Raw genomic sequence first — 16,218 nt, 5'->3', positions numbered from 1 at the left:
CCCACAGTCATGCACATAAAATATTACATGCCTCTGTGTGTGTGTATGTGTGAGACTGGAACCTGATTCAATGACACATGAAAAACGAATGATGAGCGCCCAGTGGCAGCTGTTAGCTGGCTCTACCCAGGTAGGCAGCCTGTGGTGCAAATGTTTCCCGTGTTCGATAAGCGCTTAGACCTTGGTCTCCTACTGAGGACAGGCGCTATATAAGTACCCATATCATCAGCATCATTCAACTGATCCTCTGAAGACAGACTGGGATCCCCAAAATATGGTAAAAGAGCTCCTGGTACCCCCAGGATTTTTGTAACTTTAAAGAAGCTCTGTGTCTGTGTGTGAAGATATGCTTCAAGTATGTAGTCATGCTTTTGTGCACATGTAGTAACCCTTTGTTTTATCTTTTAGTCATTTTTAACAGTTCACTTTGGGTTTGGTTGTTATTAATCCTACTGTCTTCGCTTTTTCCTTCTCTTCCATCTTGTTCTTTTTGAGTTTTTTCTCTTTTTTTCAATCTTTTTTTTCTTTGTTATTTCTTAGGTTGTTTTTTTTCTAAACTGCTTTTAAATTTAAGTTGCTTTCAATTTACACACACACACATTCGTTTTTGCCTTTAATAAACTATATTTTTAGTAATGTTTAAAAAAAAGAAGAAAAAGAATTGGCTTTAAAAAAAAAAAGAAAAAAGAAGAAATCTTGTTGTTTTTGTTTTTTTGCTTTGCTTTCGTGTGTTTGATTAATATAAAGAGCAGGTGTTGTTTTGTTTTGTTTTGATTTAATTTTTTGTTTCTTTTTTTTGCTTCCTCTCTGCCCCTCCATGGTGCTTGTGCTTTGCCATCATCGTTGCTGCTGCTGCCACCTCTTCCCCCTTCCCTCCCTCCCTCCCTCTCCGGACGTTCACAGTGACCGCACAGTGGCCATGTGGAAGCCTCGCACCAGTCAAGACCCCTCGGACAGCTCCGACATCAATGACGACAAGATGAGCGTCAGTTCTCAGTGACACAAAGGGTGGGGCTGAAGTTTTTATCACAGCACCCGCCCTGCCTGTGAATGGGAGGAGCATGCAGCAGAGAACGAAGCGTGGAATCGCTTGGCGAACGGAGTGTGCGATCATACAGAGCATGGAGCATGGAATACTTCAGAGGATGAAGCATACAAATCGTTCATTTGGCGGAGTCGTGTGTCTTTCTGATACCGGGAAGTTCCTGTTAGGAGGGGGCACATGGACAACAAACCAGTGTCAGTCAGGACTGTTGGATTTGTGAGTTGAAGGTTAGTTCCTGAGCTGGTGTCCAGCCCTAGATTGGGGGGTGGGTGGGTTTGAACTGATGGGTGGGTGTGGTGAGGAGAGGGGGGGATGGGGCAGGGGTTTCAGTGTTTGATGTGGACCAGAGAGCTACAGTGAGATCAAGTTGTTGTGTGCACCATCTTCATTGACGCTGTCCTCTGTGATGTTTGATTGTATTTATTTCTTTTTTTTATAATCTTTTTTTCTTCTTTTTTTTTGCATCATATTTAGCTGTTAGCATATTTATGTAGCTATTGAAATAGACTACTTGATTGATATATTTTGTTATGACATTGTTGAAATTTATTATTCATATGTTACATTCTTGTTTTTCGAGAGGTGGATGACATTCCATGCCTTTCTTGGAGAGGGAAGGCTGTGTGTTATGGCAGACTTTCATCTAGAAGGTCAGTCCAGTCCATTATCTTGTGACCTTGCAGAGATTACACTCAGAAACCTGCATGGGTAGCGTTTACGTTGAGGAAAGTCGATTCATAGGGGCGGACCCAATCTCTTGGCCAAGGAAATTTTGGTTCTGGTGACAGGAAAGAGCTGTCACAACCAAAGATTTCTTGGGCATGGGCTGCAATTTAGTTCAGTTACTCAAGGATGTGTCACTGCGTTCAGACAAATCCATATACGCTACAACACATCTGCTAAGCAGATGCCTGACCAGCAGCGTAACCCAATGTGCTTTATCAGTCCTTGAGGAAAAATAAAAAATAAATGAAGTAAAATAAGATACAAAAGTAAATGAATAGATTAATTAAGTTATTGATAAATTGATTTAGTAAATGAAAACAAAACTGAAATAAAAGAAAGAAAGAAATTGGTAAATAAATGACACAAAATAGAATATAGAAAAGAAAGGCATGTCCATGATGTGTCTAGCCAAAGGACGGTTCACCCTTTGGAGACATTGATCATGATGTGTCTAGCCAAAGGACGGTTCACCCTTTGGAGACATTGATCTTTTCAAATCAATGCTGCAAGCATCTCTGTTCTTATCCCCTGACAGATCAACTCAGTATGAACCCAGAGCATGGTGGGCTTTCCATAAAGGCTGTTTGTTTGGTTCTTGAGATGCAGAGATGCATGTTCTGCCAGCTGAAGTTTGGTATGAGAGAGGGTTAAAGTGCAGATGATTTATTTCATATATAGTTTATTCAGTCTCTTACAACTGCTGCATGGTTACACACTGTTGCCAAAAAAAAAACAACCAACATTGGTGAGAACTTTGGTGGTTTTGTTGTGTGAAACTGTTGATTTATTTTTTGTTTGGTGTTTGTAAGAAATGAGGAAGAAGAGAGAAATTCACAAAGCAAAGTGAGAAGCTCAGTTATGGCTGCTGGTGAGAATTATCAGTGGGAAAAAGGGTTATTTCTTTTGATGATAGATGTTCACATTATTAGTCACAGATAGGCATGCTTCGACAGAGCTGAACCTAAGTAACCTGTGAAGTGGATCACGAGTTGTTTTCAGGTGGTTTTGTTTTCCCATGCACATATGTTCCGTGGGACAGACATTTATATTTCCCCAGTTTTTGCTGCCAAAAGGTGAACTTGATATTCCTGGGTGGTTGTTATTGTGTGTAGACATTCCGTCAAAATTGTTTTTGTTTTCTTACCTTGGTCGGCATTGCCTTGGATGTCGGAAGGATTGTTTATTCTACTTGCTTTCATCTGGTCACATGTACATGTGGTGCATCACTGAGGATCTATTCACATATTTAAAAAAAAAAAAGAAAAAGAAAAAAGTCAGTAATGATTCAGACTGAAGGTCTCTGAGTGTGTGTTTTGGTGAGTTGCTAGCTTTTAGACATTTGTCAAGGTTGACATTCCATCTTTGGATTTCTGTAGAAAGCTTATGGATTGACATCAGACAAGTAGAGAGAGGGAAACAGGTGATGGTGTGTGTGATGCTGGAGAGTGACATGGGGGGGTGGGGGTGGGGGTTGGGCGGGGGGGAATGAAGTGGAAAAATTCAGGGATTATGTAACTGGTTAGGCAGTTTTAAATCGTGGAATATATATAAACAATTAGTCCTGCATTTGTCAGTAGTATATTTGATCAAATAGTCTTGCGTTAGTCATTAGAATTTTGGGGAAGTTGCAGAATGGACTTGTGTAGCAAAAGGTTTCAAAGATGCTTGAAACCATTATCATGTTGTCCCATGCTGAAAGTTTGGTGGTGGTTTTTTTTTAAAGGAAAAAAAAGAAAAGAAAAAAAAATACTTAAAGCTGGACCAAGGCATTTCCAGCTACTGCTGCGGCCAAAATACCCATCATGAACTTTTCCCCCTCAGAATCACAAGACTGTATTATGTTGTATGTGCTGCTGTGGTGCATTCCTTCTTGCTAAAAAAACCCCAGCTATTCCTGTTGTTCCGTTAACTTGCCTGGCAGACAGTGAATAATGGACACAGACCACTTTATCAGTTGATTTTGTCATGTTATGAAATTGTTCCTGTGTCATGATTCTTGTTCCACAGTGTGATGTTTTCTTTTTGTTTGTTTATTCTTTTCTTCTTTTTTTTTTCTTTTTTTTTTTGTACACACTGTTCATGGAGACTTAAATTTTTGTTGTGCCGTGGGCTGTGATATGACAGACACCATCAGAATTATGTATGGAGGACAGACAATGCCAGCAACAGTCTCCTCAGTACAGTCAGGGGAAATGTCCAGGGAAATGAGTTTTCATTTTAAGAGAAGAAAAAGTGGAGGATGTCTGACAAAGAGGGTACTTTATCCTGAAAAACCTCATTCAGTAAATAAATAACATACATTAATAACAGACCCCCCACCCCCACCCCCTCCCCTCCCACAGCTTTTCACGCCACCTCCACCACAAGCATGTCTGTTCTTCTAAACTTACAAAAACTGTCCGAACTTTAACTTACGCCGGTGGTGGTTGCAGCTTGCTATCAATAAAGTCCACAATGAAGTTTCCTGAGTTAGATCCCCAGTTTTGCTACACCTGGTGGGTGAAGGGTTAAGATTTGTCTGTCTCTCAGGTCAACATATGTGCAGACCTGCTAGTGCCTGAAATTTAGTGTGTATTGAAAATGCATGCAAAAGGTAAAATACACACATTAAAGATTCAATAATCCATGCCAGCATTCTTCTGTTATGGAAACAAGGAATACAAGCAGCATACTCAACCCCAGAAAATGGGATATGGTTGCCTGCATGGCAGGGTAAAAATGTCCATATATGTACAGGCACACTCGTACACAGTGAGTGTATGTGGGAATTGCAGCCCACGACGAAAAAGAAGGAAGAGTCCCTTGTTGATTGTCTCCAGTCTTGCTGACTGATGTACTTACTGGGCTTCATGCAGAAGTTAGCCCAGCTGTCTGGATTGTACACACTCTTTTCTTTGAGGTCAAGTCTGCAGTATGCATGTCGGAGGAGACAGAAGGAAATGTTTCCTCTTATCTTTACTGTGAAGATTTGTCATCTTTTTATATTTTGTCTGTATTCGTGTATCAAAATCTATTTGATTATTTACTTATTTGTTTTGTTCTAGCTTTGTATTCAAGGAGTTTTTTCTTATGGACACAGAGTGTTCCTGTGTATGGTACTCTTTTTTTTTCTTTTGTCAAATTTTACATGTTGATATCTCAACAAAGTGGAGTGTATGGTAAAGAAATTGTAACAGATTTTCTCTTATTTATGTACGTTATATCAGTTGTAGCTTTCATAAACCAAACTGTATAAAAAAAATTTTGAAAAATTTAAAGGAAGTATATGTATATTATGAATAAAGTGTACAAGTCATAGGATGTCTGTCTGAAAAGAAAAAAAAACCCAACAGTTTTCCAAGGGCAGTGAAACTCCTGTATGAAGATCTCGAGAATAAATTTTTGCTTTTATTTAAAAAAAAAAAAAAATACACACCAAGCCTGAAGAGGTGATGGCAGGCATCAGAATGACCAAAACAGTGTGTTGATGTGTGTGTGGGAGGGGGAGGGGGGTGGGGTTGTGTGTGTGTGTGTGTGTGTGTGATATTCACAGATCATCATTCACAGACTTGATTTTCATGCATCCCTTTTCTGCATTCCATGTTGTGGTTGATTTATATCAAAGTACCAATTTTTTATTTTTTTTATTTTTTATTTTTTTAGATATTAATCATCCAACAAAAATCTACTTGTTGATTATGTTTTCAATAGGTGTTTAATGCCAGAGACCCGGCGTTTGTTGATGTCAAGTTACATTCCCTAGTTACAGCCTTACCTTCTGGGCTTTGTGTGTGTGTGTGTGTGTGTGTTCATTGCCAAAGGTAGGGTTGGGTAGGTTTGAAATGGAGAAGATATGTCAAAAGCTTGTTGTTTCTTGTCCTTGTCTTGGCATTGACTTTGTTCAGAAAGCATCAATGTATTGTGTCGGTGGGGTGAAGAATTGCATTTGGACGGCGCTCCTTTCCACAGACCTCAGTATCATGATATTATCCAGGACTCTTACTGGTCAGCCTTTGTGTATTCCCCCCCCCCCCCCCCCCCCAAACTTTATCCCATAATCATGATTTACTTCTTTTTTTTTCCCCTTCTTCATAATAAATGCCAAGATTGCAAAGTGGTGGGGGGGGGGGTTAGGTGGGGGGTTAGGTGGGGGGTTTTGGGTTTTTTTTGTTTTGTTTTTTTGTGATTACTTGTTAGAATTCAGAGTGTATAAGCTCAACCTTTTTGTTTGTTACAAATTGAGCGTAAAGTTATTTCATCCTTACGGGTTATTAGAATGGTTATGATTTGTACAGATCTGTGCTTAAAAGAAATCTTATCCATGAATTTTTCATTTCAATTCATTAGTCGTGTGTTATTCAATATGAAACTTGCATACTGCTTGCCACTCCTGTAGGCAGGTCTTGTGTAAGAGTCAAGTGTTAGAGGACCACACACACACTTCATAAAGCTCCAGACAGAAATTTATTCAAAAGAGGAAGCTAGTCAGGGATATAGAGGGGAGGTAACCTACTTCCGGGAGGTTATCGGCCGTAGCTACTTTCGTTTTCTCCGCATAGGCGAATAGTAGTTTGCACAGGATAGGAATCGGACTCCCTGCCGGAGTCAGCACTAGTGGGTCACGGTCAGCATGTTAGATAAACGTAATTTTAGGGAAAAAAATTCCTTTGAAATTTGTTATGATATTATTTCTTTTTGTGTTTGTTTTTGATTTGGTCCAATAGAGGTGTGTTTTGTTTTGCAGGTTGTTTTTCCTTATCTTGTTCAGTCCATTACTAAAATGTGAAGTGATGGATTGAGATTAGTATGCCTTTTGAGTTTAAAATGTCGTTCTTCAAATGACAGACATACTGTGCATCATCAAATATCAGACAAGTGGAATGACATACTGTGTGGGATCAACAGCTGACTACACATTTCTCATTCCATCAGCAAAGTGAAAATGTGACTGTCTCTGCCAATTTTTGTGTGTATATTATTTTTGAGTTTTTGGGATTTTTTGTTTTTTGTATAATCACAGAAGGTAACAACATATATATACCTGGAATAGGTATGCATGCATTTTATTGCAAACGTGTGAAATGTCTCCATTGTTTTGGGAATTCCACTTTGAATTGTCTCTTGTCTTAGATCTGTCATTTATGGTAAATTATTGGCTGGATTTTTTATTCATGCTTATGTATGTAGAACGACAGGTAATCTTGTATACACAGTCAATATATACAATCATGTACCGGTAGTCAATCAATATAAGCTCTGCTTCAACAGATCAAAATAACTGGTGTACGGTGACCTGTGTATCTAGTCTGCAAATATCTGACCTCAAGTTACATCTCCATCTGCCGGGAGTGTTGCCAAGAGTTCATCCAGCGCTTGGTCGGGTTTCTGATTTTTTTCAGAGGGAGGTTGATTCAGATGGACCCATGATGAGCATCCGTGAGTGTGTGTGATGGTTGACATATGAATATGGCTGAAAATGGAATTTTTGAGGATGCCCCCTCCCGTGCCTGCCCCAACCACCCCAACCCCCCAAATCCCAACCCATATCTTTTTTATTTTCTCCCCCCCCCCCCCCCTCCCCCCATTCACATTTTGGATTATTCAACTTTCCCAGTAAGATTTTACCAAATACTTAAAATTCTCTTTAATCGTGAGAGATTGTTTGGGCTGTAGAATTGAGGTTAACAATGTATTGGCTTTCGTGCTTAATAAGCAGCACAAAATCTTGACCTTCAGAGGGAAAGCCAACATTTTTAGACTCAAATCTAAAGCCTAGACTTAAAAAAAAAATGTTGGTGTTAGGGGAGGAAAGAATTCATGGGATGGAGTATTTTGAAAGAAACTTTTCCCCCTTTTGTATGCTTCATTGATTGTGCTTGCTTTTTTCTTGGGTTGCATGGTTTGAACTGTTGCAACTCCCCCCCCCCAAAAAAAAATAGTGTAAAAGATGCCATTAATTCCCATGAACGATGTTTTGGGGGTGGAGGGGGACTTGTGTTTAAAGAAAAGAAGAAAAAGAAACTGAAGTAAAATGAGAAGGGGATGGAAGATGTGCATGGCTTTTATGGGGAATAGGGAGAAGTAGAAAGATGGGAGAGGGTTACATAGAGAACAGGACCGGGATAGCGACCAACTGTTTGGAAAATGAGCAGAAACTAATAACGTTTGATATTTAGGGGTAATAGCAGAACAGTCTGTTAGGTTTTTTTGTTTTTTTTGTTTGTTTGTTTTTTTATAGTCGGTTACACAGCTGAAAGTGAGCTTTCTGACTTGAGTTTGGTGAAAGTGGCTGAGAGAGAAGACCGGATCGTCTTGGGGAATTCTGATGATGACAAAAGTGGAGGAAGCAAGTTGGTGTGGGGTGAAAAGTGGATGATGCCATTGTGTTGATGGAGTTTTGTGTTGGACGAATCTTGGAGGATGTTTGCAGATGTGTTGTCCGTGGCTGATGTAGAACGGTGCTGTGAGTTACATGGATTAAAGATATTTTTGTTAAAAAAAGAATTGTCCTGGCTTTGAGTACAAGTCTTACATGCACGCTGTGTGTGTGTGTGGATGTGAAGTATTTGCCGGATTCTTTGTCTGTGTGTGTGTTAATTTTTATTATATTATGTGTTTGCTTGTTAATGTGTGCATTTATTGTGTATACATGTAAAAGTGTGTGTGTTTGTGTGTGTGTGTGTGTGTGCAATCAGCATTTTTTTCCTGACATATGATGAACTTACAATTCCATTTCTTCAGAGTTGGAGATTTCTTCTCTTTTTTTTCTTTCACAGCTTTCTGTGACCCCCGCCCTGTTCACCTTCCCAAACCATAGTCAGGTACCCATACACGCCTGGGTGGAGTGAGGAAAAAATTGGAGTCAAGTGCATGTTGTACGCGGGACCTCGATTTATCGTCTCATCCGAATGACTAGCGTCCAGACCACCACTCAAGGTCTAGTGCAGGTGGAGAAAATATCGGCGGCTGAGCCGTGATTCGAACCAGCGCGCTCAGATTCTCTTTCTTCCTACGCGGACGCGTTACCTCTAGGCCATCACTCCACATGGACATAAAAACCACCAAAGATCATGGTGTTTTTTTGGTTTTGTTTGTCTCACATTGAACTGGTTGCCTTCACATTATTGTGTACTGATGCATGAGAAGAACTGAAGTGAAAACAGCGCAACCCTGATTCGCCCTGTGCTGTGCTGCCAACACACACACACACACGTGGTACACGTTGAGAGCGGAAATCTACATATGAATTTATTAGACTCCAACGTGAAATCACGCGTGATTTTTGGGGCATAAAAAAAACGTTAGTTAATGCTTACATTTCTTTTCTTTTTTTTTTTTATAATCTTAAAAACCATAATTCCAAAAAAAGCTATACAGGCACATTCATTGTAATTATGAATGATAACTACATGCAGCCAAAATCAAACTCGAAATAATGATCAAATAGCCCATTATTATAAACGGTACAGTTAAGAAAAAACAACTTGAAATCGAAGAACAAGGACAGTGACAGATTTCTCAGTCTAAGATTTTTCAAATAACTAAATCATGGGGCATGCCAAAAAGACGCAATAAATCGGACTGCTCGTTTGAGAGAGAGAGAGCGAAAAAAAGTCACAAAATTGTTTCATCGACATACCTCAGAGACCACTGCTTGATGACTGAGACACTGAAATATGACTGCTGTAATAATCTTTTTTTTTTACAGTCATTTATGGTTTCAGTTCCAGATAAAATGCCAAAATAGACTTCAACGTTAAGTATGGGAGATACCAAAGTTCCAAAAGTCAAAATTATGTATTTCTTCAATGTGCTCTCTCTCTCTCATGATTTTTTTTTTTTTTTTTAACCTGTATTTAACATTCGCGCCGATGTCTCTTTCTCATTAATATTTTCTTATAATTTGTCTCCATCTTCCAGTATTTTGACATAAACAATAGATGTACGGTTGACTTCTTCAACAATTAGCCCATGTAAGGATGTGATAGTGGCAGCAAGTACATATTTTGTACTAGATATCATAATATATATATATATATATATATTTATATATATATATATATATATACATGTTTACTAGATATAATGATGTTTTCTTCTTTATTATTATGATAGGCAGTAAACACACGTATATCCGATACCAATATCATACTATATCTTTTACTATTATGATTATGACTCGCCAGCCACTAGCAACGTAGACGTGTTAAGAGCTGAGCAATCTCGTATAAAAGACTACGACCTTTTAAAGAGCTAAGCAACCTCGCCGCTTATAAAGGTAACTCTTCTCTTTATTTCTCCAGTCTCTTCTTTGCCTAAACATCTTCGCACAGCTTGGCAGTGTCGCAGTCGTGCGTGTGTGGCGGCTGGTTGACAGCTTCCAGTTGGATGTCGGCACCATCATGGTTAGCACTTCCGCCCACACACCCCACAGGCGTGGCCGGAGACAGAGGGGCGGGACCAGACGCCGCAGTGAAAGAGTAGTAGAAAGCCTTCCACAGCTGACTGGTGAAGTGCAGGGTCACCACAGGTCCGCAGTGGTCAGCGACCAGGGCCAGCACCAGGCGACCGTCCGGCCCCAGGGCCTGCAGGAAGTCAGGGATGTGGGCGGAGTCTGTGCTGCCTCCCTCCGACTGGCTGCTGATTGACAGGTTGCGGAGCAGAGTGACATCTCGGAGGCGTGGCAGATACAGTCGTCCCAGCCAATAGAAAACATCCCACAGGCAGAGGAGGAAGAGGAGGAGGAAGGCGTAAAAGAGGAAGACGAAGGTTTTGACGAACATCTGCAGACATTTTACGTCTCTTGGTATGAGGTGGCTCTTTTTTTTTCTTTTCAAATTAGAATACAGTAGCACATCCAAAATTCTTCTTTATATCAACAAGTACACCAACAATACTACTACCACTAATAACAATAATGATAAAAAAAAAAAAACAGTAAAAAGACTAACTGCTTCCCGTTACAAAAGTAATGATTTTCAAATCTACAGCAGTTCAGTGTGTTTCGACGAGAGCCATGGTAATTAACGAATTTCTTTCTTTTTACTCTACACTTTGCAAAATCTTCCGAACCCATCACGGTTTCATGTCTTTGCAGTACCACGTAATGATGCAGCCTGTATACTCTTTCTTGTTTGAGTGGCGGCACTGTAATCAGATTAGAGCCTTTGTTTGGCATGACCGTCCACACATCAAATCCATCAGTCAGACATCTACCGACGTGGTCTGAAGGAAATGGGCGTTGCATTGTTCAGTGACGTTCCTGACTGAAGTCCCGTGTGTATTTTTCAGTCTTAATGCACGCTTAGTAATGCATGCCCTCGGTTCCTCATTCTGTGTGTGTGTGTGTGTGTGTGTGTGTGTGTGTGTGTGTCGTTTACACGCTCTTGGTTTAGTACATATCTTTTTTGTCGTGTGTGTGTGTGTGTGTGTGTGTGTGTCGTTTACACGCTCTTGGTTTAGTATATATCTTTTTTTTTAAATTTAGAATAATAATATATATATATATATATTATTATTATTATTATTATTATATATATCGCCGAGTGGACTCCCCTTTGGAAGGCCAGATGGACATACCACCCACCCGTGGGACAGACTGTCATCCCCTCGAAAAGTGAACATTGACCAAATCCAGGCCCAAGCCCTGAACATAGACAGTATTAAGGGAATTCCAGTGTCTATGTCCTGAACAACGTGGCCCTTACTACAGGGTCTCACTGAGTTAAAGGGCCGTGAAACTCAACCATCTACCTTCATCCCATCCCTCATGCAGGGTCTCACTGAGTTAAAGGGCCGTGAAACTCAACCGTCTACCTTCATCCCATCCCACGGACATAAATAGAAAGTTCATGTCTTCCCTGCCTCAGTGTCTCTCACCTTGAAATTGATAAACAATGAGGCAAGAAGAACAAAGGATTAACATGTCTGGGTTTGTTCCAGTGTACCTTTTTGTTTACCTGTGTGCTAGCTGAATCGGTAGCTTAAGCAGCATTTATGTGAAATTTGTGTACCTTGTGAATGGAATGAGTTACCATGCACTCTTTACTTTGTGTGCCTTGTGAATGGATTGAGTTACCCCTCTTTATACCATTTGTCTCTCACCTTGTTGAGCGGCAACAGGCACAGCATAGTCATGGTCTGGACGTTCTGCCGCTGGGTGGTCTCCACGGAGCAGAAGAAGGGGTCCACAGGCAGAGGAACGTCGCCCAGAGCCGGGGGGACGGTGATGTTGACAGAGGTCAGATTCCGTTTCTCCCCATCACCACCTGGGGGCAAGGTGACAGAATGGTTAAGAAGCCTATCTCAGCGCCAAGGCCTGGCTAAGCGCGTTGGGTTACACTGCTGGTCATTCAGGCATCTGCTTAGCAGATGTGGTGTACCGTATATGGATTTGTCCGAATGCAGAGACGCCTCCTTGAGTAACTGAACCGAACAGTACCGATTCGATTGCCATGTGGGTTTGGGTTCGAATCCCGCAGGCTCTCTCCGGCTTTTCTCCCAAGTTTCAGTGACATGACTCGAAAAGCAAACTGAATATCTGGTCATTCTAGTCCAGTCCCAGCAGACGATAAACTGAAGTCATCGTGTGCAGAACGCACTTTGCGAACTGAAAAAGAACCCGTGGCAACAAACGTGTTGACGGTTCTTTTGGCAAACTTATGCAAAGGAAATCCACTCAGGCTGGTAAGCACACACACACACACACACACACACACACACACACCTGACAAAGCGCGTTGGATTATGCTGCTGTCAGGCATCTATCAAACACCGGATCGCAGTGGTGTAGCGTATAATGATTTGTCCGAACGCACTCAGTGATGCCTCCTTGAGAAACTGAGACTGAAACTCGAAAACTACCTGCTCCCAGCGGAGGCTTGAACCAGACCACAATCAGCAGCAGCTGGAGGAAGCACACCACACACGCCACAACCTTCCTCGCAAGGGCGGCCACGCTCAGCATCCAGTTTCCTCCCCTGAGCCCCGCCTCCACCACGAGGGCGCTGTCTTTAACAACAACGCTCGCCGCGTGACGTCCCGTGGAGTTGCCGGGCGCCGATTGGTTGTTGTTGACCGCCAGCGCGCGCACCAGCGCGTGGCTGTCGAGCCAGAGCAGGGCAGTGAGCACGCGCCAGAAGAGGTGTGGGAGGAGACACAAGATGGCGCCAATGCCGAGTGCAAAAGGAACCCACTGGTGATAGGTCCGCTGCTTGGGCCACGTCTCGAAAGGGTCTTTGTTGTCACTCGACTTGACCTGGCGCCATTGCTGGTCGCAGAACTTGGTAAACTTGAGAGGAAAAAAAAATATATATGTATATCCCGATGACACTTGCCCTTGTAAATACCAAATTATATTTAGATCCATTTGCAATATTTTCTTGTTGTTCAGTGACACATTTGTTTTGTTCTTAAGTTCTGATCATTGTGCCCTATGGTGATATCTATTCATCTTTTTTTCAATAATACCCCCACCCCTCTTTTTGATGTTAATTGTTATCAGTCTGGGCCCCTGTGGTATGGACTGGGACGTAGGGCGCACTTTATAAATACCCCTAATACCCCTCCATCCCCCCCCCCCCCCCCCCCCCCCCCCCCCCCCCACCCACCCTGTTTTCATTTCCCCTCAAGGCTGCATTAAATTGACATTCTTGCAAGACTGGTGCATTCTGACGTTTTATATGTTAAGATCTCTCTCTCTCTCTCTCTCTCTCTCTCTCTCTCTCTCATGTGTGCGTTCAGTTAGTGTGTGTGTGTGTGTGTTCATTCACAGGGCTTGTCAGCTTACTGCTCGATACTGATAAGGAAAATGCACAGGAACCAGGCATGCCGAGCTCAGTGAAACACGCACACGATTCGTCACATCACCCACCTCCTCAGACCTCATGATAATAGACGTTTCCTGGAAGCAGTACTCTGTGAAGTACTCGTTGGCTTTCGGGTAAATGTAGTGGCACGTGATGGGATCCCTGACGTAACGCAGCAGCAGTGACGTCACGGCCACCCCAGCCAATAGCAGAGGAGTCCACGAGGACAGGAAGTTCTCAACCCAGCTTTTGTCGTGTCGCCACATGGTGTACACCGAAACCTGAAACAACCAATCCACGTGGTGACGAGCGTGGGGTGTAAGTTCTTGTTTAAGCATTGTGTTTTGTTCGCCAGGTTTATCTGTTTGAAGTTTTGCTCCCAGACGGAAGGTGGCAGAATGGTTAAGACGCTCATCTGCCAATACAGAGAGTACTTGAGGGTCTGGGTTCGAATCCCGCTCTCGCCTTTCTCCCAGGTTTGTGCTGGAAAATCAAAGTTAGCGTCTAGTCATTCGGGGGAGACGATAAACCGAGGTCCCGTGTGCAGCAAGCACTTGACGCACTGAAAAAGAACCCATGGCAACGAGAGTGTTGTCTCGGGCAAAAATTAATTCTGAAGACGATATCAACTCTGATAGGTATATAAATATATATGCATGCACTGAGGGCCTGACAAAGCGCGTTGGGCTATGATGCTGGTCAGGCATCTGCTTAACAGATGTGGTGTAGCGTATATTTTATATAAAAATTTGTTCGAACGCAGTGACGCCTCCTTGAGAAACTGAAACTGAGGGGGAGGGGGTGTTGGGGGGCGGGGGGGGGGGGGGGGGGGGGGCGGGGAGCGGGGAGCATGCAGTATTCTTGCTTTTGAAAATAAATTTGTGAACTGTGTGTAATTATATTTCGTTTATGTTCATGTCCTCCGAGATCGTTATTGATAGTGTTTTCAGTCCCCCAGTGTTGTCAGCTGGGTTTTATAATCAAACAATCAACAATGATGATTTACTGGTTTGTGGAGGGGGTCGAGGTTCGCCGGAGAATTCATTATGCAAGTGTTCCAGGGAGTTTTAAAAAAACCCCACAAATACCAGCCGCCGTGGCGAAGTGGTTAGCGTCGCGGACTGACGGCTGGGAGGACGCGGGTTCGAATCCCAGCGGAGGTGGGTTTTTCGGCCCGTGGCCGGCTCCTACCCAGAGTTGAGTGTGCTGTGGGCTTAAATGGGGAGACTGGGACCACACAGTCGAGTGTCATCCGCTTCAAGGATGCGTCTTTGGGTGTGTTGCTCTAATTACCTGACCAACACTGCAAGTGTCTGTATCTCTCGGGCCTGGTTAACGCCGGGATATCATTATGACAGGAAGCGTAGAGTACAGCCTTGTCACGCAGTCCCAAACCAAAATGGACCTCTATAGCAACATCGTCATCATCATCGTCATCCTCCTGCTCCTTCATCCTCATCAATATAAACAAAATAGTCTCAAAGTCTGTGGCCTTTCATGCCCTGCTCTCATGGTGACCTCAGTTTCGATACCCCTCCACTTCCGTGCTTGGGGTGAGTCCTGTCAATGTCGTCAGTGTCGGTAGATTCATGGGGGACTGTTGTTTGAGGGACGTGGTGGCGGTCTCCACTCTGGGAGGGACGCTCACTCAGTCTGGCTCCGCGACTAAGCCATTATTGTCGTTAGTAGGGGGCTCAGTAGGTGGTGTCCTAAGTACGTTAAAACAGAACAGGCACCACTGAACACCACCGAAGTGACTCAGCAGCAGTGCAGGGTCTCCTCTGGTGTGTGGCCTCCTGGCGACCTAACATCGATGGTTCCCTGTGGACTGCCGACGCTGGAACTGCGACGGACGAACCCGGGTGTGGCTGTGTATGGGGGAATCTAAATGAGCGGCGTGGGAGTAATGCCACTGAAACGGTGCAGATGGTGGGGCAGCAAAAAAAAAAAAAAAAAAAAAAAAAAACAAAAAAAAAACCCACAGTGTTCTTTCCACTAAGTGTACTCAAGGCGACCGAAACATACGAACGTTTCAGAAAACTTTTCAGCTGTAGTTGTCTCTGTTACAGGTATGTTGCAATAATATCGAACAGGTATTCTGAAGAAATAAAAAGAACATCGATAATTGATTGCCAAGGAAACTAACGTTTTCACAAAATGTTGAAATTTTGTTACATAGCTATGAATGATTGCAGAAATATTGCTGACCTAAGTTGGATACCTTCAAATCCGAATTCAGTGAACACAGTAAATGTCCCTTTGGTCATATGTTCAATCACGGGTATTTTCCCTTTTCAGTATATCTTGCTTTGAATATCAAATATTTAAAGAGTTTTATCATAATGTAAGTAATGCACACATGCACTCTCTCTCTCTCCTCCCTCCCCCCCTCTCTCTCTGCATCCCTCACACACAAATAAACACACACGAACGCACACACACACACACACAGAGAGAGAGAGAGAGAGAGAGAGAGAGTACCTACCATCACGTTGTCCAAGGCTTCTTAATTCTACAAACAACACACGCACGTACACAAAATAGTCGAGACACAAAGAAGACACAAACCTTCGCGATCAGTCAACCAACCAACCAGCCAAGTTTCTCTACTGGTCCTTTCTTCAGGCCTTCAAAACTTCCACAAAGCGGGATGCCCTGGAA

At 42.6% G+C, this 16,218-nt stretch overlaps 2 protein-coding genes across 2 annotated transcripts in view; one reads left to right on the top strand and one right to left on the bottom strand.

The window, feature by feature from the left end:
* LOC143286906 (kinesin-like protein KIF21A) overlaps positions 1 to 5,870 on the top strand; it is a 112,069-nt gene extending 106,199 nt beyond the window's left edge. The window contains 1 exon segment of the mRNA XM_076594839.1: positions 904 to 5,870. Within this exon segment, the coding sequence (XP_076450954.1) occupies positions 904 to 1,000 (97 nt within the window). The 3' untranslated portion in view covers positions 1,001 to 5,870.
* Positions 5,871 to 8,977: 3,107 nt separating this feature from the next.
* LOC143286905 (innexin-19-like) lies at positions 8,978 to 16,063 on the bottom strand. The gene is made up of 5 exons (XM_076594838.1): positions 16,043 to 16,063; positions 13,623 to 13,838; positions 12,614 to 13,040; positions 11,855 to 12,018; positions 8,978 to 10,533 (listed from the first exon to the last, which is right to left on the bottom strand). The coding sequence occupies exons 1-5, from the start codon at positions 16,043 to 16,045 to the stop codon at positions 10,066 to 10,068; spliced, it is 1,278 nt and encodes a 425-aa protein (XP_076450953.1). The 5' UTR covers positions 16,046 to 16,063; the 3' UTR covers positions 8,978 to 10,065.
* Positions 16,064 to 16,218: the final 155 nt, after the last annotated feature.

The sequence above is a fragment of the Babylonia areolata genome, chromosome 10, assembly GCF_041734735.1.
Source record: "Babylonia areolata isolate BAREFJ2019XMU chromosome 10, ASM4173473v1, whole genome shotgun sequence".
NCBI lineage: Eukaryota > Metazoa > Mollusca > Gastropoda > Neogastropoda > Buccinidae > Babylonia > Babylonia areolata.
This window is presented reverse-complemented; position numbering and strand designations above follow the sequence as displayed.

What these genes read in the sequence shown, in the direction of transcription:
- LOC143286905 (XM_076594838.1), bottom strand. An exon ending in CAAGCCTCCGCTGGGAGCAG is followed by an intron (nt 12,019 to 12,613) that starts GTAGTTTTCGAG and finishes CCTTGCCCCCAG; the next exon opens with GTGGTGATGGGGAGAAACGG. An exon ending in GCCTGTTGCCGCTCAACAAG is followed by an intron (nt 10,534 to 11,854) that starts GTGAGAGACAAA and finishes AAATGTCTGCAG; the next exon opens with ATGTTCGTCAAAACCTTCGT.